The sequence below is a fragment of the Mercenaria mercenaria genome, chromosome 1 (genome assembly GCF_021730395.1).
Source record: "Mercenaria mercenaria strain notata chromosome 1, MADL_Memer_1, whole genome shotgun sequence".
NCBI classification, from domain to species: Eukaryota; Metazoa; Mollusca; class Bivalvia; order Venerida; family Veneridae; genus Mercenaria; species Mercenaria mercenaria.
This window is the reverse complement of record NC_069361.1, coordinates 13,254,579-13,281,622: the sequence shown is the minus strand read 5'-3', so window position 1 is coordinate 13,281,622 and position 27,044 is coordinate 13,254,579. Positions and strand designations below refer to the sequence as shown.

General features: G+C 36.0%; 2 protein-coding genes across 4 annotated transcripts in view; one reads left to right on the top strand and one right to left on the bottom strand.

Annotated features, from left to right (window-relative positions):
* Positions 1 to 10,393, top strand: part of LOC128556121 (xanthine dehydrogenase/oxidase-like) — a 102,784-nt gene extending 92,391 nt beyond the window's left edge. For both annotated transcript variants that reach the window (XM_053540052.1, XM_053540046.1), the window contains exons 31-33: positions 3,681 to 3,848; positions 4,471 to 4,638; positions 4,873 to 10,393. In XM_053540052.1, coding sequence (XP_053396027.1) covers positions 3,681 to 3,848; positions 4,471 to 4,638; positions 4,873 to 4,923 — 387 coding nt within the window. In that variant the 3' untranslated portion in view covers positions 4,924 to 10,393. The remainder of the gene's footprint in view (positions 1 to 3,680; positions 3,849 to 4,470; positions 4,639 to 4,872) is intronic.
* A 108-nt stretch (positions 10,394 to 10,501) lies between these two features.
* LOC128556133 (L-xylulose reductase-like) lies at positions 10,502 to 26,236 on the bottom strand. 2 transcript variants are annotated; one of them, XM_053540074.1, is made up of 8 exons: positions 25,977 to 26,236; positions 19,694 to 19,769; positions 18,688 to 18,785; positions 18,214 to 18,368; positions 18,010 to 18,052; positions 17,244 to 17,408; positions 16,799 to 16,916; positions 10,502 to 13,063 (listed from the first exon to the last, which is right to left on the bottom strand). In XM_053540074.1, exons 1-8 carry the CDS (start codon positions 26,043 to 26,045, stop codon positions 12,954 to 12,956), a joined length of 834 nt encoding a protein of 277 aa, XP_053396049.1. In that variant the 5' UTR covers positions 26,046 to 26,236; the 3' UTR covers positions 10,502 to 12,953. The 2 variants fall into 2 exon arrangements, with proteins under 2 accessions (XP_053396049.1, XP_053396054.1); XM_053540079.1 differs by lacking the exon at positions 25,977 to 26,236 and adding an exon at positions 19,923 to 19,948.
* Positions 26,237 to 27,044: the final 808 nt, after the last annotated feature.

Below are 27,044 nucleotides of genomic sequence, written 5' to 3'. Positions count from 1 at the left end.
AGTCTATAACTTTGTCATGCAGAAAGGATTTAAATATCAGTGGACACAAATATTACCCTGGATGAGAAAATGTGTCATGGGCAAAACCCGGGCCCATAGCTGAAAGGTCAAGGTCACACTTGGAAGTCAAAGGCCAAAAAGGGCTTTTTTCCTTTCCAGTCTGTAACTAAACAATTCTTAAAGGGATTTTAATATATCTTGGCACAAATGTTCACCACTATGAGACGGAGTGTCCTGCGCAAGAACCAGGTCCCTAGGTCTAAGGTCAAGGTCACACTTAGAGGTCAAAGGTCAGATACAAGAATGACTTTGCCCAGAGCATTTCTTCTTCATGTGTGGCGGGATTTTGATGTAACTTGGCACAAATGTTCACCACCCTGAGAGGGATTGTCTTGTGCAAAAACCCTAGGTCTAAGGTCAAGGTCACACTTAGAGGTCAAAGTTTTATGTTTAGGTCAGCTTTTCTTCTAAACTATCAAAGCTATTGCTTTGAAACTTGCAACACTTGTTCACCATCAATAGCTGACCCTGTACAGCAAGAAACTTAACTCCATCCTGCTTTCAGCAAAAATTATGGCCCCTTTTGGACATAGAAAATATCAGATTTCTTGGTTAAGTTTTATGTTTAGGTCAACTTTTCTCCTAAACTGTCAAAGCTATTGCTTTGAAACTTGCAACTCTTGTTCACCATCATAAGCTGACCCTGTACAGCAAGAAACATAACTCTATCCTGCTTTCTTCAAGAATTATGGCCCCTTTTGGACTTAGAAAATCAGATTTCTTGGTTAAGTTTTGTGTTTAGGTCAGCTTTGGCATAAACTATCAAAGCTATTGCTTTAAAACTTGCAACACTCGTTCACCATCATAAGCTGACCCTGTACAACAAGAAATATAACTCCATCCTGCTTTTTGCAAGAATTATGGCCCCTTTTGGACTTAAAAAATATCTGATTTATTGGTTAAGTGTTATGTTTAGGTAAACTTTTCTCCTAAACTAATAAAGCTATTGCTTTGAAACTTGCAACACCTGTTCACCATCATCAGCTGACTCTGTATAGCAAGAAATAACCCCATCCTGTTGTTTGCAAGAATTATGGCCCTTTATGGACTTAGAAAATCAGATTTCTTTGTTAAGTTTTGCGTTTAGGTCAACTTTTCTCCTTTACAGTCAAAGCTATTGTTTTAAAACTCAGAGCAGTTATTCGCCATTAAAAGCTGACTCTGCACAACAAAGTATCGTAACTCTGCATTGTTTTTTGCAAGAATTATGGCCCTTTTTGGACTTCGAAAATCATGGGTAGGACAATATTTCTATTATAGAGACAAAAAAAATCAGATGAGCACCCACAAGGCGGTGCTCTTGTCCTGTCCTGGTTGCCTTACTAAGGTAGAGCTATTTTAGCATATGTATAAACTTGATGAGCATACTTTTCCTATAGAGTGTTCTGAATATAAGACTTATTGTAATTTATTTGTCAAAGATTTACCTTGATTGATTTGTATCAAGCCGAAAAACCATTCAAAATGCAATATTGCAAACTAATTATAACTTCCTTCTGTATATTTTGGTTGGTTGTGTAAACATTCTTGTTTAAGCAGAAATAAATGAGTTTGGAAGCTACACCACATGCATTTTGGTTCAGAATGTTTGATGTATTCCAGTATCTACCAGTAGCAAATGTAATACTAAAATTTATACAGAAATCATTTTTAGCTCATCTGACTTTTTGAAAAAAAATGATGAGTTATTGTCATCACTTGATCGGTGTCAGCGTTGGCGTCGGCATTGCCTGGTTAAGTTTTATGTTTAGGTCAGCTTTTCTCCTAAAGTATCAAAGCTATTGCTTTAAAACTTGCAACACTTGTTCACCATCAATAGCTGATTCTGTACAGCAAGAAACATAACTCTATCCTGCTTTTTGCAGGAATTATGGCCCCTTTTGGACTTAGAAAATGTCAGATTTCTTGGCTAAGTTTTATGTTTAGGTCAGCTTTTCTCCTAAACTATCAAAGCTATTGCTCTCAAAAGAGCTCTCAAAACACACCTTTTCAAAATTTTCTGCAACACATAGATACCAACTGTGACTGTTTCTACCCATAATAAATATGCCATTGTTATTTTTGTAATACAGAACTACGGCAAGTCATTTGTCGCTGACGAAGATCTCTTAACTGTACAATTCATCATGTAATTAACTAAATTGACAATCCAGCTTTTATTTCATCATGTCACATTTTAAGGGTTATGACGTTCTATGTGTGTGTTTTTCGCAAGACTTGAGTTTCACTTTAAGTGTGTGGTATTTCTATCTAATACAGTACATGATGCCACCATTTACCGGGAGGTTGAACCACTATATGCAGCCCGTCTGGGTGTACCAGATGTTTAAAGCACTGGTATTGGCAATAGGGGTAAAACGACCTCAAGGGTGGGGGTGCGGTCATGGCTGTTTGTTACAATAAGGCTGTAAATATTATCATTGTTCATTTATGATATTGTTGTAATAACTATTATTTTTTATTATTATGTACAACGCCATTGAATTTATCATTTATAAAAAAGGCGTTTAATCAGATTGTTCAGTTTCAGTTTTGTGATTGCATATGTCATGTTTTGTTATTTTCCTACATATCTGCGATGTGTCACATGTTTAATTGTAAAGCGCCTTTGAACGTATATTCCATATGAAAAGGGCGCTCAACAAATCTGGTATAATAATAATAATAATATAATAATAACTTGCAACACTTGTTCACCATCAAAAGCTGACTCTGTACAACAAGAAATATAACTCCATCCTGCTTTTTGCAAGAATTATGGCCCCTTTTGGACTTAGAAAATCAGATATATTGGTTAAGTTTTGTGCTTAAGTCAGCAAGAAACATAACTCTATCCTCTTTTTGCAAGAATTATGGCCCCTTTTGGACTTAGAAAATATCAGATTTCTTGGTTAAATTTTATGTTTAGGTCAGCTTTTCTCCTAAACGATCAAAGCTGTTGCTTTAAAACTTGCAACACTTTTGTTCACCATTCTGCTTTTTGCAAGAATTATGGCCCCTTTTGGACTTAGAAAATATCAGATTTCTTGGTTAAGTTTTATGTTTAGGTCAACTTTTCTCCTTAACGTTCAAAGCTATTGCTTTAAAACTTGGAGCAATTATTTGCCATTAAAAGTTGACTCTGCACAGCAAGTACCGTAACTTTACATTGCTTTTTGCAAGAATTATGGCCCCTTTTGGACTTAGAAAATCATGGGTAGGACAATATATCTATTATACAGAGACAAAAAAAAAACAGATGAGCGTCTGCACCCACAAGGCGGTGCTCTTGTTTAGATATAGCTCTTGTTTGAAATACTTGCAGAGTAAAAGAGTAAATGTGGAGGATGTGTGTGTGTGTGTATGAGGATGTGGGGTGGGGGAGGGGGGCATTCACCTTTATCCTGAGAGCCAGTCTGAATGGGAATCCAAATGTAGCTTAATAATATGCACCTGTTTGTTCAGGGGAACTTTTGCTTATTTCTGATTACAGGGGACAACTGTTTCTCTCATAGAGAACTAACAAGGCAATATTTGCATGTGTTCAGCACTCTAGAACCAATAGGTTTGATTCTGATATTATTTTGTAGCCAGAGTTACGGTTTGATGATGAAGTTATTTTTGTTGCTATCTATTGCTAGGGTTACGGTTTGATGATGATGGAGCAACAAAAGATCTCACCAAAAGGTATCCTGTATACACGAGGACCTGGCAACTATAAGATACCAGGCTTTGGCGATATACCTGTTCAGTTCAATGTTACCTTGCTCAAAGGCAGTGTCAACGAAAAGGCTGTTTATTCTTCAAAGGTATTACAATATGTCATAAATTTGGATCAGTTAAAGTTATATGCCGTTTGAAAATAAGGAATAGTAAAAGATAATAGGTAAGGGTAGATTTCTCGGAAGTAAGACACAGAACATTCAGATGAACTTGAACTAGAATTGAAGTTAAGAAGCCTTATTTCAAGGATCTGTTTACTCGATGCATTAAGTAGGTGAACAATCAAACCTGTATTAAAAAGCCAGCCAATGGAATAATGCAGTCTGACTGCTGAAGGCAGGCGGCTTTATTGGTTTGAGCCCAGCCAAAAAGCTGTTCCTCAGAGATATGAAATAACTTACTTTGCATCCAGGTGCCAACAGTCTATATCCAGGTGCTCACATAGCTCCTAATAATGTCAATAGGCTCACATGTTGTGTGCAGTAATAAATACATCTAAAGTAAGACAAGATGACTTTAGTTTGCCAGAATGATATTGCTAATAGTTATAAAATTCAATAAAACAAAGAATTAATAAATACTATTTATTGAAAAAACAAACAAACAAGAAACCAGTATTTTATCATTGTCTTGTATATTTTTGGTGTCTTTGTTTGTCTTACCATTGGTTACATGCAGTTTAGACATCATTTGTCTTGTACATTTTAGGCTATTGGAGAACCACCTCTTTTTCTATCATCATCAGTTTTCTTTGCTGCCAAGGATGCTATAGCGTCAGCACGTGCGGATGCTGGACATCATGGGAATTTTATACTTCCTAGTCCAGCAACACCAGAACGTGTAAGGATGGCATGTGAGGATCAGTTCACAGATCTGGTACATTATATATTGCTTTTATATCATTTAACTAGTATTTTAGTTTATGATATTTATGTAATATGGTATTATTTTAATCCATGAAAAGCTTATGTAGCAGCTTATATTATGCTTGTTTTGGATATACACACATTAAGAAACATGTACATGTATTTTATGTTTACTTTTGATACGTATTTACTGCATAAAATGTGTTGTGGCAAGTAAGTAAGCAACAAGCATTTATGATTTCAGTTCCCAAAGGCTAAAGAAGGCACCTTCACTCCATGGTTTGTTGAGTTGTAGATCCAGCTGCAGCTAGTGCTACTTAAGTAACATATAAAATATGTGTCCACGTCAGTTGAAATATTCCCTATGCCATTTCCTACGCAAAGTTGCAGTGTGCAGCTAATTTTTGCAAAGGGTTGTATATGTTCTAAATTCAGTTACTTAACCACTTTGCTGTTTATCACTTCTGTGATACATTTGAGATTGACCTTCCGAAGAATTGTTCAGATGTTGATACAGGGCATTATGTGATTCCAGTATTTTTGTCGGTTATGTTTAGTACCCTGTCATGTTGTTAATGCTAAATTGTTACATATGTTTTTTTTTATGTTTTTCTGCTTAATTGCTCAATTACCTGTCATGAAAAAAGGCTTATTAGTTCAATTTTAACACAGCACCATGTAACAATTCATGTAATGCATTTGGTTGTATTTGTCTTTCTGATCCAAGTCATCGACTGTTTTTTTATTGTTATCTGAATTATAGTGACTCGATATTTTGTTAGGTCTGAAGTTACTTTTGTAGGCAGTGGTTTTCCACAGGTTGTCATTACTTCTGAAAGAATCTGTTTAATTATTCTGTAGTTTGATATATAAAGATATAACACACACCTGTTAAAATTGTTGGTCAAACAAAAATCTGATTTTCTTTGGAATGTATTGTCACATCTAATGACAGGTTCTTGTTAATGTGTTTTATTTCTTTTGGACAAATGTTTAGACAAGGTTTGTAAATTTAGCCAAGACATTGCAGATTTTCTGAAAGCTAGGCTTTGAAGTAGATATTATGCATTTTAACTTGGTAAATAATGTTTAAAATATTATACCAAGATTTGTGATATTATGGTGTTATTTATTCTAGGATTTAATATAAATATTCAAAGGGTATATATTGGGTCTGGTATCGCAGATTGGATATTAACTTTCATTGATAATCGGACATTATATTATCCAGAAAAGGATAGCAGTGTATACTATTACAAAGACTTTATACCATATAGCTATGCTACTTGGAAAAAACATTTCATTAAGAAAGATCCATTACTGATGCTTTCAGCTGATATATATGCTGATATATATTTTAGTACTTCTTTTCCTGTAATTGAGGTGATTTCTGCCCCTTGCCCCCCCCCCCCCCCCCACCCACCCCGCAGGGTCGTTTGTCAGTCATTCACACAAAGTTGGATGGTGTGATAACTTAAAAAGTAGAAGATATTTTTCATGAAACTTGGTACATGGATAGTTGGCAATATGAAAAATATGTGGTCATTCTATTTTGTCCCTATGGTAAATAATGCAGTGGAGAAAATAGTCCAAACAAATCAAATGACAAAAATGTGGCAATGTTGAATCCAGTGATAACTTAAAAAGTACAAGATATTTTTTAGTGAATCTTGATACATGAATAGATTGCTGTATTGAAAATATGCACATATTTTAATTTTGTTGCTATAGCAATAAATGCGATTGCTGTGGTAACATATATACATATGTATTAAGAAATGGACAAAAAGTGGCTGCAATAAGTATTCATGAAATTAAGTAAATAGATAGAAGACAATGTGTAGAACACACTATTTTATTTTCCCTGTTTGTGCATCCATTTATCTGTCTGTCTGTCCTGTCAGTCGAAAATGGTAGATTCTGTTATAATAACTTTTTTCATGGTACCTGGGACATAGACAAAAGGTAGTATGTAGAATATACAGATTATTTTATTTTGTCCCTTTATCAATTCTTTAGTCCATCTATCTGTCCATACATGTCAAAAAATAATACGAATGCCCATTCTGGTAGGGACTTTTATTACAGGGCAAGAGTCGATTAATACTGCTGTCACAGCTATGAACGATAATATATTGTGGGCATTTTGCATTTGTAAAGTAGCAAATACGAAATCAAGTACCAAACAAATGTTACACATAACAATTTAATATTATAATATCAGTTTCTGTAGTAACCTGTGTGGAAACATGAACTGTTGTTAAACAATATTTCATGAAGATTGACAGTAATTAAGACATTGATAACCAAACAAGTAATTAGAATGTAACAAAACGTCTTGAAGCATGAATGCTTCTGCTATACAATTGTTTCTTATGATGAAGAAAAAGTGTATAGCAGAATCATGTTTTTAAAGAATGTTCTACTTACTTATAAACATAGACAATAATGCAGTAGTCTTTTTAGAAGTTAACTGTTATAAAAGTATAAAAGTAGTCATCTAGTCTGTGTGTTTCCATGTTTTCAATTAAATGTGTAGTTAATTACATAACATGAAAATGAAAAGCTCAGGACAAATGTAAAGTAAATAAAATATGTTTATATGTTTAATCTAGCTATTTATGAAAATGATAAATCTTGCTTGAAGAAATATAACTCCAGTATGATGTATTTCGGCGATATGGAAGTTTTGAAAAATCATTGTTTTAAATTGCAAACTTTAAAATGAGTAGAAATTAATGTTTAACAATGGCAGAATTGTTTTTTTAAGCATGTCCATGAAGATCCTCACAAAATCAATTGATAAATTTATGCTGGGTGATTATAATTGTTGATGTTCAGTAGAAAAACATAATTGGGCCGCGCCATGTGAAAACCAACATAGTGGCTTTGCAACCAGCATGGATCCAGACCAGCCTGTGCATCCGCGCAGTCTGGTCAGGATCCATGCTGTTCGCTTTCAAAGCCTATTGCAATTAGAGAAACCGTTGGTGAACAGCATGGATCCTGACCAGGCTGCGCGGTTGCGCAGGCTGGTATGGATCCATGCTGGTCGCAATCTGACTAAAGTACTTGATCTTCTAAACGAAGATCTGAGAATGACCCATTCACATTCGTCTTCTGTATATTTTGGATTTCCAATATTGCTATTTTTATTTTCGCAAATCTATTTTTATATTAACCAATCAGACGAATTGTTCGAATGTCAAAGAGTAAGAAAAATGTGCAGGACCCCTCGCTTACAGAGCATGTGTCCTACCGACTGAGCTAACTGGCTGTCTGACACATTATGACATAAGAATTGTAAATATCAAAAATCAAGGCTAACTATAGATTTGTAAAAAGTTGTAAGTAAAGCTCTGATTGGCTAGCGAAAGGGTCGTCAGAATGAGGCTATCAATAGCTCGTTCTCATATCCTAAGCGTAGCGTAATAGGAGATATACTTTAGTCAGATTGTGCTGGTCGCAAAACCACTATGTTGGTTTTCTCGTGGCGCGGCTCATATGATATTGTGGTGTTCAATTAAATAAAAATAGCTTGCAAGTCAGCATAATTATGATATTTATTATGACATTGTTGAAATATTTATTTGTAATGAAATGTGTAATTGTGAAGGATTGATTTCAAATTTTGAGGTATACATTAGACAATGAAATTATAAATTATAAATGAAGTTATTAAGCTACAATTTATGCTATGGGGCACAATGATATTATATATTGTTATTACATTGTACTATCATTATAGGGTATACTATTGTTATTGCACTCAATGCAAAGTTATTATTAGTCATTATAATCTGAAATATGAAAAGCAGTCGGAAACAGGGAAATTTAATGTATCTATTAAATAGACACGAGGATTTTAAAATGCCTCATCCATATTACTTCATTCTAAGACTTGCAACTTGCCTTCAGATATTTTGAATCGTTGAATCTGATCGATATGGTGATTTTTTTGGCAATACTTGCCACCTATGAATTTGTAGCTCATGCTGTTTACATGTTGCATCATACAAAATTCACAGCACGTTTTGCAAATATTATTTGAAACCGATTACAGTCTCATGATTTTTTGCAAGGTTTCCCGACTGAATTAAACGTCTGCACATTTAATCATTTTTTTTACAAACAAACAAACAAACAAACAAATCATTGCCTTTTACTCTCTCAGAAGAGGGCTTTTCGCAAAATCTTTTATTGGAACACAATAGTCCGGCAATAACGAACACCATCCAGTTTTATGGGGGGTGCAACCGAAATTATGCTGGATTATAAAGGTGCGACTTTAGGGATTCACGTTTGACATCGTCAAGGGAACAGCTTAAATTATGTTAGCGTCACCAACGTTGGCGTTTTGCAACAAACAAGTCTTTTTTTCTATGAAAAAAACTTGTCTGATTATGTATGTTTTTACATTGTAACTATTTAAACGGATCTTTTGTATTCTTCCTGATAACGGCAATCGAGTATTTATATATTCGAATATGAGCATCAGGAGGGATGGTCAAGCTTCGTTTAGCTTAGGAAAATATCCACCTGAATACCCTTTTTAGCTCAACTATTCGAAGACTATGGAGGGTTGTACTACTCACTCCAGCATTGGCGTTGGATAAAGTTTTTATGAAATTGTAATATCTTGTATGCCATCGAAGATATTTACATCAAACTTGGAACACTTGCTTAATATAACAGTCTCTTCCTGAAGGCAAAAGTAAATAACTCTTTGTCTATTTTGGGTGAATTATGACCTTTTTTTGGATTTGTAATTGGTTCAGATTTCGTACAAGTCCATGTTTTGTAAAAACCATTTGACTTGTGGCTTTAAAACTTTGAACACTTGTTTATTAGAACAGTCTCTACCTGTAAGCAAGAGTACATAACTCTACCAGTTATTTTGGCTGAATTATGGTCCTTTTTGGACTTGAAAATTGGTTCAGTTTTCGTACAAGTCAAAGTTTTGTCAAAACTATTTGACCTGTGGCTTTGAAACTTTGAACACTTGTTTATCATCATGATCTCTATCTGTAGGCAAGAATACATAACTCTGTCAACTATTTTGGTTGAATTATGGCCCTTTTTGAACTTGGAAATCAGTTAAAGTTTTCATAACAGTCCATATTTTGCCTACCCTGTTTGTCATATGACTTGGAAACTTTGACCACTTGTTTACCGTTAAAGTCTACATATGGAGGCATGACTACATAATTAGGACTAGGACTTTGGCTCAGTTATGGCCCTTTTTTGACATAGAAATTAGTTAAGTTTCACATACCATTCCATATTCTGTCTAAACTGTTAGATATATGACTTTGAAACTTTGAACACTTGCTTACCTTCATGGTCACACATTGCCATATAGTGCAACACTTACCCAGTTCCACAAATACAGGTACATTGTCTTATTAATTTTTCTTCTTTTGTATGAAAATCTCTGGTAACATTTTGACCCCATACTTCCATCAATTCTTCGAATATTGGAGCGCGCTGTCAACAGACAGCAGTTGTTTTATGCATATTCTCAAAATATAGGCATTAGGAAAATCTTATTGGATCAAGTCTTTCAAGTACTTAGATTAGGGGTTTGTAAACTCCTTAAATGCAAGCTTAAGCATTTCATAGGTTCATTCCATCGTTTGTGAGGATGGAGAACGAGTGTAAACCAGTGAACTCGCATATATATTTTATAAGGGAGAGAAATATTTTGTAGTACCATTATGTATTAAATAGGTTACATATTACAAATAAAATGTATGAAATCATTATTTGTCTTTGCTATTGCTTTGTTGTCAGGTAATAGGTAAATTTCTGTTTCATCATAATTTACGGCTTGATAGTTAAACAATATAAATAGCAGAAATGGGTTTTAAACACTCGTGAAATTCATCATTTATGTTCCGATATGCCAAATATGTGAAACAGAAGACATAGTATCGTAGCAATATTTCATGGTTGTTAAATCTGTTTTTGTTTTATCTAATTATTAGCGTCTGTCGGACATTGAGACCGTCGTAGCTAGTGTAACACTGAACATTCCATAAAATGAATTTCTTATAAGCCATTTCCATACAGTATATAACAAAAAGCTTATCAGAATTTAGAATTCATACAAGTACCTGGTAGGTAACTGTACACAGCCAATGATGTCACAATTTTTAATGCACAGAAACCAGCAGGCAACATTGGAAGTTCATATCGATTATGGGACTGTCTGTAGTCATTGTTAGCACTGTTTTTGCCATTGGGATGTACGCGGTATCGTGTTTTATTAAGTCTACACACTAGTGCCATGCTGCGTGTCACGGGTTCATGGTACCGCTGGCGTGGTTACTCGTTACACCTGCCGCTCTGCATGCAACATCATTAGGAGTGATGAAAGTATCGCAGAGTTGTATGAATTTGTAGTATTAACTAATTCTGAAGGAAGTAGTTGGTCAACCGGAAAAGTCTTCGTTTCTCTGAAACGACCTTTTCAAGTCGTAGACCATTGCTTCTAGCAGTTAGTCAAGACACCAGCAGCTGTACTCCATTACCACAGGTATGAATAATATTTTAAAGTAGAACCCTTGTGAAGTAGATTATTCCCCATGTATAGTTAAGGCCTATTTCTGTCGATGACTTGTGCCTTCCGTCTGCGACATCCATGCGCTGGAGAAGTGAGAGAAACCAATGCCTAGTGTCTACAAGGATTTTGAACCGACATTATTATTGGTTAGCATGTATTATTAATCCCCCGCCACAAATGGTGGGGGGTTATAGGAATGGTCTCCGTCCGTCCTTCCGTCAGTCCGTAACACTTTCATGTCCACTCCATATCCCCTAAACCCCTTGAAGGATTTTCATGAAACTTGGGTCAAATGATCACCTCATCAAGTCGATGTGCAGAACCCATGAGTCAGCCTTGTCGGCTCAAGGTCAAGGTCACAACTCAAGGTAAAAGGTTTGAGCCTTCCATTTTGTGTCTGCTCTGTATCTCCTAAACTCCTTGAAGGAATTTTATAAAACTTTGGTCAAATGATCACCTCATCAAGACGATGTGCAGAACCCATGAGTCAGCCATGCCAGCTCAAGGTCAAGGTCACAACTTAGGGTGAAAGGTTTGAGCCTTCCATTTTGTGTCCGCTCTATATCTCCTAAACCCCTTGAAGGATGATCATGAAACTTTGGTTAAATGATCACCTCATCAAGACGATGTGCAGAACCCATGAGTCAGCCATGTCGGTTCAAGGTCAAGGTCACAACTGAAGGTCAAAGGTTTGAGCCTTCCATTTTGTGTCCGCTCTGCATCTCCTGAACCCCTTGAAGGATAATCATGAAACTTGGGTCAAATGATCACCTCATCAAGATGATGTGCAGAACCCATGAGTCAGCCATGCCGGCTCAAGGTCAAGGTCACAACTCAAGGTCATAGGTTTTAGCCTTCCATTTTGTGTCCGCTTTGTATCTCCTAAACCTCTTGAAGGAATTTTATAACACTTTGGTCAAATGATCACCTCATCAAAATGATGTGCAGAACTTATGAGTCGGCCATGCTGGCTCAAGGTCAAGGTCACAACTTGGGGTCAAAGGTTTGAGCCTTCTATTTTGTGTCCACTCTGTATCTCGTAAACCCCTTGAAGGATTTTCATCAAACTTGGGTCAAATGATCACCTCATCAAGAACTCATGAGTCAGCAATGTCAACTCAAGGTCAAGGTCACAACTCAAGGTCAAAGGTTTGAGCTCTGTAACTCCTAAACCCCTTGAAGGATTTTCATGAAACTTGGGTCAAATGATCACCTCATCAAGACATTGTGCAGAGTTCATGAGTCAGCCATGTCAGTTCAAGGTCAAGGTCACAGCTAAAGGTCAGAGGTTTACCCTTTCACTATCCATAGCAGTGGCGGGGGATTTAGCTGTCTTTCAGACTGCCTTGTTAAAAAAGAAATAACTGTCGAGATATTTGCACCATGCCAGTTTGTTGAAATTACTCGTTAGACAGTATTACTGCTATTACCTCATACTCTCAAATGTGTATCTATTATAAAACAAAACTAACGTGTAGTACATTGTTCCGTTCAATTTTCGTTATGTGGAACACCTCTTGCTGAAACAAAAGTTTGGCATTGTTGTTTCCTCATTTGTGGCATTATATACCCTGTCTGTATTCTTTAGATACTTAATACAAGTAGTTATACTTCACTGCACACTCAGTACTGGAACTTCTATGTTTATTTGTCATTTTGTTTTATTTATTTTGTGACTTTGTGAAAAACATAAACTTTTCAATGTTAAAGAGTATTTAGTTAAACAGGGCTTTGCTTGAAAATGAGTAGTCTGTTGCAGATTATATATAGCTGTTGATCATGCCACCATCCACAGGTAATATTACTCCATTTATCATAGCAGATTTCTCACTGAGCAGGTATATTGTGGCATTCACAATGTCTTCTATCTCTGAAAATAATAAAAAGGTTAGTTTATGCTGCCGTCGAATTCACGTACCCAGAGACGTACATTCATTAAACCAATAACGTCATATATCCGAACAAGTATAGTAATGTGATATACTTTTGTTCAGGGTATTTGCGAAATGTTATACTAATGTTCGTGAAACTTGGGACATGAAGGGACCAGCGTTAGACTGGTCTGCTCTAGCATTTTTATATACATGTCCGATGTTGAAAAATGCATTTATATAAACTTTTGTGAGATAAAAATATATAAAGGCTATAACATTACATATTCGTGCAGAGGACGTAATGCTTAAATTGCTCCTTTGTGAGCAATACCTATACATATGTTTTCAGGTATGTTGCTGTTTACATTTGTTTGACTGTAACTGTTGTTACCAATCAAAATGAAATGTAAGGACAGAATTAAAAAAAAGCATTTGAAACGCAACCACAGCAACAGTTCGGCAAATTGATAACAGATTATGCTGTGTTTCATATATCCATCACAGACGTTTCATAGGGAAAGGCCCAACCGTTATTGTAATAAAACCGATATAATAGGAGACTGTGTGGTGTACACCCCGAAGACAGTAACAGACGACACGTGCCAAAAAGCAGTTGACCGAGTTGTAACGGTCAGTACCATTGGGATGTAAAATGCGTTGTGGCTACCCAATTTCATACAACGGATTGACCATTACCTCAATGTACCCACCTTTAATTGATAACCCGAACTGTTTGGTAAAATTTTAAGTATGTTTACTTAAAAATAACTTCTCTTATAATCTGTGTTCAAATAGTTTAAAATATCGTTGTCTTTCGTAAGACAGTTTTCATCGTACGTAAACTATATGAATAGCGGTCAACCAAAATTTTCAATTGATCATACTGGATACGTTGAGTTTGAACATGGCATGATTTTATTCGAAACGTGTGAGGGTTAACGTGTGTAAAATTTGAATTATCTTAAAATTTTAATAATGCTCTATAGAAAAACTAAGTATTTTAAACTTTGATTTTCCTACCAAGTATACGTCGGCTTATTTACTAAAACTTGAATATTGGAAAACAGTAAAAATACATTTTAATGCTTGAAAAGGATATGACAATTTCCAGGACTTGCCAATTATCATGCTACGACTGTGAATCTAAGACGATGTGAATATAATTAAATTATTACAAACGATTTATAATAAGAAGAGCTATTGGACTCGCATATGGATGACTCCGAGTTCCAAGTTCTGAGCCTCAGAAAGAACGAGTTCAACTTGAAACTTGTGAATATATACTCTTCAAGTGACAAAGCTCTGTCCCTGGACAAAGTTACAACTGATGAAACCAGGTTCATCATTGTAGGAGACTTTAACAGTCATTCACAAAGCTGGGGATATGACCACCTGGATAAACGTGGAGAGGAAGTGGAGACCTGGCAAGATGATAACAAGCTAAACCTCATCAACAAGCCAGATGATCCTCCAACTTTTTACTCCAGAAGATGGCGAACAACATCAAACCCTGATCTTGCTTTATGTACTGATGACATACATGGGCATGTCAAGCGGGAAGTCGATGAACAACTAGGAGGTAGCGACCATCATCCAGTCCAACTTACTATGGACCGTATAGCTACTTCTACTTCACCTAACATCCCCAGATGGAACTACAAGAAGGCCAGGTGGACCTTTTACCAAAGTCTGAGTGATAAGCTCTGTAAAGACATCAGAGTGGAAGGTAGAGACATCAACCGGGTTGTCAAAGACTTCAACGCCAGTATACTTCTGAAGTCTGAAGTACCGAAAGGAGTTAAGGCTGCACTCTACGCTGACGATCTGGTGTTATGGTGTAAGGAAGAACATGCCACTACAGCCACATACAGGATGCCAGAAGCCATCAACAAGCTTTCAGCTTGGGCTGAAGATTGGTGTGTATCAATCAATACAGAGAAATCGTCCACCACACTATTCTCCCTGTCGTCAAAGCAGAGGGCGGGTAAAATCAAGATGGGAAATACTTCGCTGATTGAAGCAGACGAGGCAAAATACCTTGGAGTGACCTTTGACAAACGGCTAACCTGGAAGCTCCAGATTAGTCAAGCAGAAGGGAAGGCCCGTAGGAAGCTTGCCATGATGCGCAAACTTGCTGGAACAACGTGGGGAGCAAATGAGCAAATACTCGAGACAGTTAATCAGGGAACAGTGAGACCCCATTTAGAGTATAGCTCAACTGCCTGGTCCACTACTGCCAAAACTGACCAACAGGCTTTAGACAAGGTTCAGAACCAAGCATTGCGGATCATGACAGGTGCTACAAAGTCTACACCAATCTCTTTCATGGAGAAGCTAACAGGCACACAACCGTTACAAGACAGGTAGCATGCAAAGGTCCTGCTTCAAGCAGAGAAGTTCAGGTCTTTTCAAGACCATCCCATGAAAGCCAAGCTAGATGGCTACACCAAAAATCGGCTCAAACGTAGCAGCTTCGTTCATGAGGCAAAGAAACTCAACCGAGAGTTCAAAACTGAGCTGAACATACCAACGACTCCCCTAGGTAGTGAAGACATTATAAACCCACTAGCGAATGATCTGTCCTCAGTGACTGTGAGACTTGCTGTTCCTCATCTTGACCGCGGGAAGCAAGAGGATGAAGGCATTCGGAAGAGCCTCACACTTGCTATGATTAATGAAGACTATCCTCCGGAATCATGGACTCATGTCTATACAGACGGATCAGCCACATGCGCCGTCAAAGATGGAGGAGCAGGAGTTTTCATTCAATACCCATCTGGCAAGAGAGAAACACTACATGCAGCCACAGGAAAACACTGCAGCAATTACAAGGCAGAGACTGAAGCACTCATGAAGGCCGTCTCAATGGTTGAAGACTCGGCAGAAGAAAGCTCCTCAATCGTCTTTCTCACAGATGCACTGTCTGTCATGGAAGCTCTGATCAACAATAAAGCTCCGCAGCTAGCCAGGAGATTGCAGAGCCTGAGTATAACCTGCAAAGTAGCACTTCAGTGGATTCCATCCCATTGTGGACTTGCAGGCAATGAAGAGGCAGACAAACTGGCTAAGCTAGAAGCTCAGAACAACCAACAGAACCTGTGAGTTACAAGGAGAAAGTCACCATCATCAAGGCACTAACGAGACCAAGGATGGAGGAAGATGCTTTTCATCTCCTTGATCGGTCTGAACAAGTAATGATGGTCAGGCTTCTCTCAGGGCACAACAAGCTCAATGCTCACATGTACAAGAAATACAGACTGGCATCATCGCCAACTTGTCCATGTGGTGAGGAAGATCAGACTGTGGAGCATATACTTCAGAGATGTAAAAGGCATGACCAGGAGCGAACTGCGACTTGGCCGATAGATACCTCAATCCACCAGAAACTGTATGGAGGCATTGAGGATCCGCGGTAAACCTCAAGTTTCATCAAGGCTACTGGTCTGACAGTGTAGTCGCGTACGAGAAGAAGATGATTACAAACGATCCCAAAAATATTTGCAAGTGCAGAATATTTCAGTTGCCTAATCTCTGTCAAGTGTATCAGAGAAACACTAAATTTCGTTGAAATAAAAAATCAAATGATATAAACATCGTTTCGGAAATATCGGTTACAGAACAAAATTCAATCAAATACATAATTTTGTTGCAAGCCATACTGTTATGAAAATAAACTGTGACAACATGTTGCTTATACGCGAGTAAAGGGCAATGCATATGAATGTATAAACCTGCAAAACGGCGAACTGGTATTCTTGCAAGTGCAGCAGCCTTTATTTCTGGGTCGCTCCAACCTGATTTGCCCATCTCAGTCAACACCACCGTCGGATTAACACTGTTTACTCTAATCTAGAAAAAATATTTTTTATTGTAGAAAAGCATAAATCCTAGCATGCAGTTATTATGCTATGACTCCTTACGACAATTAAATGGTATTTTCAACAGAAGAAATAACTTTACAGTGCAGTTTGAAAAAATAACTAGCATATTCTCCCTCTCGTATGTCTTTGAAAATATTACATTGAAAGGCTGATACTATGATGAGAACAACAATACTGTACACTAAATTCGTATGAGTAAAATAAGTTGTTATTTTTTTAAATCGATTTTCGTTAAACTGAATTTCGAATTGAGGTTTGTTATAAATCTCGTAACAACAAGGACACACAGACTTACCTTTTCTGGTCCTAGTTCATGTGCCAACGACATAGTAAGCATGTTTAGGGCAGCCTTTGACGAACCGTAGCAAGATCGGTTATCTGCTGCACGTATACCAGATATACTCGATATGTTCACGACAGCTCCACCCGTCCCCCGTGACGCCATTCCTTGAGTAACAACCTGCATTATTTTACTTAGTTCAGATAACCTACACATGTAGTAAATAAAGTATGTATGCACGATTCACCATCTGAAGTAATACTGCAAGTTTAGTTTTTATCTATAAAATATGACTTTCATTTATAACTAATAATCTGTTTCTTATTACCTTAAAATGAGGTGATTAATTTTGAACTTTATCTTGGAAGAAAGTTTACAATGTAACAAGAAAAACGGATACCCGGTCAGTGGACGGCAGAGATTGTAGATTCTCATCCACTCTCGTTTTAGATCTGTTCTACGTGCATCTGTGATACTGACACATCACGCAAAAATGTATACGACAGTGCTCTATTTTTTTTTCATTTTCATGCAATTTTCTTACTTATGCTTACTTGACATGCATCTATATTGACATAGCGCTCATTCCAGAACGTTTTCTAACCCATAAGAATAACTGACCTTAAATCATGGTTTCCAAAAGAGAATTTACCGCGAGCCAGGTAATTACACCGTGTTCAACGATTTGAAAATCTTTACCAATGTTTTCTAAATAAGAAGGATAACAATTTTGTAAACATAAGTCGGAGATATAGAACAACTGCAATTAAGACTAACATACCTGTGTAATATTAAACGCTGCCCGGAAATTTATGTTGTGTTGCCTGAAACACGAAATAACAAAACAGAATATAACTTCAGACGGTTAATTGTTACAAAATATAAAAGGAAAAGTAGAATATATTTTGTTCGTGATTAACGATGTGATGAAAAGTTACTGGGATCTAGGTCTCTCATCTATATAGAAGTAAATGGCAAAACTTACTCGTCTAATTCTTCCTTTGTAACTTCGAGGAACGGAGTTCTTTTTATAACAGCAGCATTATTTACTAGCAGATCGATTGGTCCAATATCTTCAATAACTTTTCTTGTCATATCCCAGTCTGATATATCGAGCAGCCTTGTTTCAACTGAGGGTACCTGTATAAGATAGAGGACTGATCTTGGCAGCATGCAATTAAAAGCATTCCATGTCCATCTTGTCACACTTAATAGAATCATCAAAATACTTAGTAAGAGTGCTGTGTTTATAACAATTACTTAATTGCCTTTATCAATCCATATACATGCTTAAATATACAAAACAATATATCAGTCAAATTGTGGGGAAAAAAGAAAATTGCCACATTAAATGTACGTCAGCAAGTGATTATTCCCTGACGGAACTTTTTAAAAAAAAAAGACGAACTGATCATAAACAGGCGTATTCAATATGAACAAAGTTAACATAGAATCGTACTTCTTGTTTCAAGTTGTCTAAGTCCGACTGTGTTCTGCTTATCCCGTACACCTTTGCTCCCAGGTTATCTAGTTTCACTGCAATTGCTCTTCCGATACCTGTTATAATACAAACATTTAAAAGTTGTAAAACACAGGCAGTATTGACAATGACAAAACAGTCAAACAACTGAGTTACAGAACTTCTGGTTGGATTTAATGTACGGTACGACCGTTTTTCAACTTTGAAAAAAAAAAGTTTATGTTTTGCGTACAGCCATGTCTGTATCTCAGAAACAACTCAATATATTAAACTGAAACTTCATACAAGACTTTCCAGTCATCTAATGAAATAATCAAGTTGGACAAACTGTTGGTTGAATTTAATGTAAATTATGGACCTTTTATTAAGAAATTGTATGGAACTAACTGCCAAACTGTATCGCAGTAATACCTACATATATAGGATTGAAACTTCACAAAAGGTCTCCTAGTTCTCCTACTCTACTTTCAAGTTTGATAACTCTACTTTAAAATGAATTATAATTATGGTCCTTTTTGAATTAGAAATTTTTGGTTTTTGCACGCAACTGTCAAGCATTACACAATGTTTCAAAATCATTAGAAATACCTCTTCAAATTATGCCTTTTACTTAGAATACATTGTTAAATTACCGAAGACCGAACTCGTGACCCCGCGATCCGCAAATCTGCGCTCTGCCTGTTGAGCTAAGCGGGCTGGCCAGATTGTAGAATTATTAGAGTTTATCAGACAGGAGTAACTACACTTAATTAAAAGCACACTAGAATATATCTATATTGAATATACGATAGATCCGATCAGACTTACCAAATGTGTACAAAAATGTACCTGATAATAATAGATATGATCTGCATCAACGACTCCCATAATATAAGTTCATATCCGTGCTGTAAAATAAGTTCAGAAAGTGCAAAGAATTATAAACTGTGAAGTTTAATTCGATCATACGGTGTGCCTTACTATAGTACAGATATATATTTCTTACCTTTGCCAGCACCGGTAACAAGAGCTCGTTTGTCTTTGAATTCTTTATATTCCATCTTACACTTTTTTCTGTAGCTCTGAAATTCAAACGCAGTTTACATGTAATACTAAAAACAGTGCTTACATTCAAATATGACATGAAAGCAAACCTGCGCCACGAGTGTTTTAGAAAAGGTAATTTCACATAGATATTTATTTTTATTTACATGCTAGTGAATGAATTACCGTACTTGACGATGTGCAATATCATATATTCATCTCGCTGCATAATACCACTGTATCTAATATTGCGATATACTGTAGTGTTAAAAAGTTAACCTATTTTCGTTATTCGTTATCTTGTTAACAATGTTTATTTAGGCATGCAACACAAGCGATGAGACTAAATTCATTTAGCTTAAGGTATAAGGCCCATAATAGAGTACCTCCCTTTTGAAGAGTATTCAATTCCTACCATAAACCTACTTTGACAGCAATTTTCAGGGGGCATAGGTTCAAGCCCTACTGGGACCAAATTTTTTTTCTTCTTGTTTTCCTTTTTTTCTAGTAAGTTTTTACTTCTTTCAAGACTTGTTATTGATTTATTGTACAAAAGTGGGAAAAAAATCATTTGATATGCGATTTATTGCTGTTCAAAGTGAATTTACCTCTGAAACAGAAGGGGTAGAGTTAGACATCTTTAAAAATACTGAGTTACATGCGGTAAAAGTTCTCTATTTTGCCTTCATTCTTTAGATTACATATTATGGAAGAAATGTAGGTAGGTTTTACTTCTGCCCCAAGGTTATTTTTGAATGAAGTGAGCAAAATTCAAAACAGACCCGCTGGATTCGACCATAAATTTTCAATACTGGAGTTGGAATTCTGTCTGATTAAATCCGTTTACTCGAGGCATCCTAGAAAAAATGATATTGACAGTTTTTATTTTAAGTTTTATGATTGTTTACCAATAGTTTGATGTTTCTTTCATAAAAAGTAATGGAATAATGAATTCTCTGAAAACGTTTTGGATAAAGGCCACCACTTTGAAATTTGTCTCTACTTGAGCTTTAGGAAATACCATAAATTACACAAAATTTATAAAAAACGGCACGGTAAAAGTTTTTAAAAATTTGCATATAAGTGCGAAGCACGGTCAACTGTAAGAATATACCAAGCAAATGAGATGTTTTAAACATTACTATTAGGGGCCTAATACCTTAAGTATATTACAGAGCAGAAAAGTAAATATACAACCCAAACATTAACAAGCCAGTCAGTACAGTGCATTTTAACGCCGTCTTGTCTAAAATTCCATCCCGTTCTATAACTTTTCATTCAATTCTTTGTATTTAGATACCATTTAATACAAAACTTCATTCTGTCCATTTAAACAAGAAACGATACATAAACAAGAAATATCTTTAAAAATGATGGTCGGCGAATTGTAATAAGGAAAGAAGTTTATGAATTTTTCATCTAACATTCATCTTTCATCTAACATTTTTCAAATTGCAAAACTAAACACCACACTAACAATTTAAATGGTTCTCTTTTAATTTTTCGCAAAGGTTTCGTAGGGTTGCAATTTTGTTTCGTTTATCATTAGACGAATAATTACAGCAGTAGTTTGATGGAGATTCATGAAGCGGTTCATGAGATGAGGTCATTAAACGTGTTTATATTTTTAGCTAAATTGGTCCCTATCCCCATTTGTAACAAAATAGCAGGAGACCTAACGATATTGTTACACATCGAGTTTGATAAAAATCCATTACATTTTAGTGGTTAATGCGAAGAAAGGCATATCTACTTTTAGCTATAGTGGTCCCTAATAGGGCCCAAGTTCCTATATAAATAAATTTGGAAGAGGACCTTATAATGATGCTCCAGACCAAGTATGACAAAGATCCACCAAGCTGTTCATGAGACGCTGTATAAAGGCATTTCTAGTTTTAGCTCTAGTAGCCCCTAAAAGGGGTCAAATGTCCCAGCTGAACAAAGTTGGCTGCGGGCCTAATAAAGATGCTACAAATCAAGTTTGATTAGAATACATGAGAAAAAATCAATAAAAGGATTTTTTTATTTATTATTTTTATTTATTTCTAAAATAGACCAACTGATCCCGCTTTAACAAATAGCATATTCGCTATTCATGAATCTTTGGACAATGACGTCACGCCTATAAAAAGTGAAGGTCAAGCAAAACATACAATTGTAATTAATTCAATATTTCTGTTTCATAAGCAAAGTTTGACCGTAGTCATATCACATAGATAAACTGTATGCAGCGTACCTTCATTTCAGTGTAATGAGATTCAGTCATTATATAGCATATATATAATAAAACAGATTTCAACTGAGTTCAACATTTGCATACCATACTAAAGAAAAATATTCATACATGTATATAATAAATCAGTTAAATAATTTATAACAAGTAAATCAAAGCAAACAAGTACTCATTTTAATATGCAATCTGAATAAGTCACAAAAGCAAGAAACCTTTTCATATACAGCCGACAATTGTAACAAGGAAAATCTTCTCTACATAAAAGACTCTTATCACACCCTTATTCATGTGATACGCAGACCGCATTCATCTCTTTCTTTAATTTGATATATGTTGGTATTTGAACAGGTTTTTATCATATTTATTAAACTTACTTATCATTTTGAGATATATCAATATTCTTGCTAAATATACTGAGCCAAAGTTAGCTTTAAAACTGTGAACAGCGTCGTTTAGGATAAACGCTTTGTCTACATTTCACTCAGCGTAGCACAATCAACAGAGTGAATGAAATTGACACTCTCGTCCAATCAGGCAGAGCGTTGCATAAATCTTCCATTTTGATAAATTATCTATAATGCGTTATCAAGTAATTTGATTTGCAAACTGAAGTCACGTGGCATAGGTAACGAAAACGAATTTAGACGGCGTCGCCGAAAAACTTGATGCCATGCAGTGCAATGTGAAACCGTCCAAGTTACGGTGCCATGCAGCAAAATGTGTAGACGTTCGACGCAACATGAGTACGTGCAGTGTAAAATGAGATGATTCATTAAAACTAAACATCATCTAATGTTTCATACAAAGCGGTGTATAAAAACTTGATGCCATGCAGTGCAATGTGAAACCGTCCGACAAATTATGGTGCCATTACGTTGGACGCAACAGGAGTTCGTAAAGTGTAAAATGAAATGAGATACATTATAATTTGACCTTATCTAATGCATATTGAAACCGCGTTGTTTAATAATAAGCGACGTATTAAATCTTGATGCCATGCAGTGCAACCGTCCGACACAACTTCTCTTAAGTGCAGTGCTAAACGGAATGACTCACTGCAACTTGACACCGTCTAATTATAATATATATTATAAATATTGAAACTGTTTTGAGTAAACAAGGTCAGCTTTTAACGAGAATGTCAAGTATTATCTCCCCTAATTATTGGTTGTGTTAAAGCAATTTCTTATGCGGAATTTTCAATTGATTAAGTGACGGGACTAGTTTCATATTGTGGCCCGGGTACATATCAAGAATTAAACCGATACACATTAAAGGTCTTCATTTCATAGTAAACCGGTTATTTATGATGTTTATAGAACTACCGATTTCTATGGACGATAATTGTTGTGTGAAATAAATGAATGTTTGAATCGATTTTGCTAGCTTCATGTTGACGGTCGTGTCTGAAATCTTACCCAAGGTATCGAAAGTAAAACGAAATGGAAACGGTCATCCATCTACTTATAAGATTTAGCTTAAGATACGAAAAAAGTATAAACGGTTATAAGACACTTTTCTCACCACCATTATTTTCGTCCGTTCACATGCTTTAGAAATAAACATACGTTTAAAGTTTAAACATATTTTTATTGCCAATATATACATATATAAACAGATAACTACGTCAATTGTACATATAATAGGCAAAAGGGTCGACCCACAAGTTCTCGCAACATTAGTAACGGGTCTTCCCTAATGCAAATATTTACATATTTAATTTACAACAATGACAACTAATCAGGTACATGTGTGGTAAATAATAAAATTACAATATAATAGCTACAAAAAAATGGAAAGAAACAAAAAAAGAGTTGAAATATGTATGGGGTACAAGTACATGTGTACTTATAAAAGCAATCACATTTGTGACTAGTGGCAATGTATAGATAGATGTAAGAGTAAAAATGATGCAATTAATTTGCATTAACATGTACTACATTAGGGAAAAAAACTTTAAAAAGGAGAAACGAGTACATGTGACTTATATAGACAAACATATTTGTGACTAGTCAGTGTACAAAAAGATGTAAGAGTACAAAAAAAGAAGATGCAATTCAATTGCATTAACATGTACTACATTTAAACATACGTTTAAAGCCAGTCATTGCAGTCAATACGCAACAGTTCTCGCTTGGTGTGCAATTTTGGCCATTTTGGCCTCAAAATTTAGTATTCTGAAACCGAAATTTTACTCGTTTTCATCATAAGAACAGAACCGGCAGACTGAAAATGACAAACGATGAAGTGCGAAGTATATGCCATACATTTGCTCTACTCTTCCCTGACAATTCTCAAAATTGTATACTTTTTTTTCCGTACTGATATCAACGCAGATTTGTAAAATTTCAAACCTATTGTCCCCTATCCCCATTTAATTATGCCCCAAAGAAGGAGGGTTATATTGTTTTGCTGATGTCATTCGGTCTGTCTGTCTGTCGGTCGGTCCGTAGACCAATCGGATTCCAGATGATAACTCAAGAACGCTTAGGCCTAGGATCATGAAAGCTGATAGGGAGATTGGTCATGATCAGCAGATAACCCCTATTGATTTTGAGATCAGTAGGTTAAAGACCAAGGTCACAGTGACCGGAACTCTTTAACGGTTTCCGGACGATAACTTGAGAACGCTTGGGCCTAGGATCACGAAAATGGATAGGGAGGTTGATCATGATCAGCAGATGACCCCCTGTTGATTTTAAGATCAGTAGGTCAAAGGACAAGGTCACAGTAACCCGGAACAGTTAAACCGTTCCGGACGATAACTTGAAAAATAAAACAGATTACTGAATGCATCAAGGGGGCATTTCGTGTGTTGTGAATGTAATGGGAGTACGTTACTTAGACTAGCCACTAGGCTGATATAAATAGCCAGGATATAGATGTCATGGGCGTAGGAGGGAGTTTAACTTTGGGGTGGGGGCCAAACCTTTTCGACCGGGGGTGCGGCAAGGTATCCACGGTCAATTATTCATGACAAAGCCTCAAAGCCTTGTACAGGGGCTAAATGAGCCATAGGCCCCCTCAAGCCTCTATGTTTTAGCAATCATTGAGTTTTTCTGATGATACTCATACGACTAGGCACTGAACTGTCTTAATCAGTCATATTATGTATTGTTCTGATTAAGTGTGCCATTTTTTAAAAATTCTTCTGTTGAAGCCCATACAATTAATTAGCGCTGCATTTGTCTAACTGTGATATAAAGTTGTGGAAAATTAATATCATTTCCCTTGAATGGACAATGAAAAACAAAAACAAAATACATAACGTTTACATGCGTAAACAGGCTTAATAGTTACATAGATTTTGCAGACGCTCAAACCAGAACTGTAGTGATTGCGCTCAACGATATATTATTTTTACAAAATGAAATCGGAACAATCCTTGTCGTGGCGCGTACAGATTTCAGTACTCACACTACGGAAAGAGACAAGTCAGAATACAAGGGAAGGCCAAATGCAAATCAGAAATCAGGTTGATAAGTAAATGTTATATTAGACTGCAAGTTATATCTCTTTTCCAAAATATTGCCCCCCTTCTCCTAGCTTTGCGGGGGGCGGGGTGGGGCTGGCCCCCGCTGCTCCTACGCCTATGGATCTTCATTTTATAATTCAGTTATGTTCTAGATTGAAGCCGAACTTGTGACGAATAGCTGCATAAAGGGAGAGTACCTGTCCAATCCGCATGCTTAATAATGAAAACAGTTTTGTCCCTGAGACGTAGTCAGTCATAACATGTACACACTGAAGTATCATATTACATGTTATTATGACCTATTTTAACAGTGGATATCGTACGACCTTTTTAACAGTGGATATATCAATCAAGAAGGTACATCAGAAGGAGTTCTAAAAAAAGTGAAAAATTACTAAATATCCAGTTAACCAATGCTTGGTTCATACTTTACTGAAATTTTTTCTAAATAACTGACGGAACTTGAACGTGGGTGTCGTCTGTCTGCATGATGCCGTAACCTTATGACATTATTACACGATTCAGCACAATTCTAACCTGAACCTGATCCGAGGAGGTACATCCAATCAACATACGACGTTTTAGCATCATAATCCTTCCAGCCATTGTCTTTAAATCATAAAATCCAGCAGGTAAATTTGATTAAGCTCATATTCCTTTTCCTCAAAGAAGAATATAAAGGGGAAGTTATAAATAGTCAATATACACAAATCAGTATTAAACTATTTATGAAAGAACAACTATTGTTGTTATTTTATTTTGAAAACATTACTTTGTATTAAACTATTAATATTTATAACTACAAGCCTCACAACTGAGGCCATCATTCGCAGAATATTAGCATGTGTTTCGGTCAAAAAGTGCAAAGTTCCTCACATTTGCTAGGCTTCCAGTATTATATTGAGAGCGTAAATACATCCGAGAAGTTTAGAAAGAGAAAAAAAGAAACAAGTAGCTAGGTTATGACGGGACTGACTTGCTCATCTGACCAAGACATTGAATGTTACAGAATGCGATTTGTGACGAACCATTCGAGGTCAACGCAAGGGTGCTACTGACCAAGTTTGATGAAGTTCAGGAAGAGACCATGTGACCCGTGGTGCAGAACCATGTAAATAGATCAAAGAGAAGTCTTTGCAAGGTACAACATATTCTACGTATGTGATCCCTATATCTGATCAAATCTGAAAAAAGTTCATGTTAGAGTGCTTCAGATCAAGCTTGATAAGTGAATATCGAACCAGAGATTTATGAAAATCACATCTATAAGAAAACAACTAAATTCAGTGCATTGGTATCCCCCGCCGAACGGGTTCAGGATGCATATTTTGCCTACAAAAAAAATGGATGCCAGTTTGGTTAAAACCTTTCAATCATTACTAAAGAACGTAATTTCAACATAAGTTATTGATTAAAACACATTTCTCTTGACATTGACCTTAGTGGCGTGAAGGAATAATACCTACGTCTCCAAGAAAGTTAAAAAGCAATAAATCACAGCAAAATATAGGAAGTACACTATTTTAGTACTATTTTAGTACTAAGGTTCATAAAAAATCTCTCCGAAAATTGTATATAGCAATAAAACATTTCTGCCATATTATA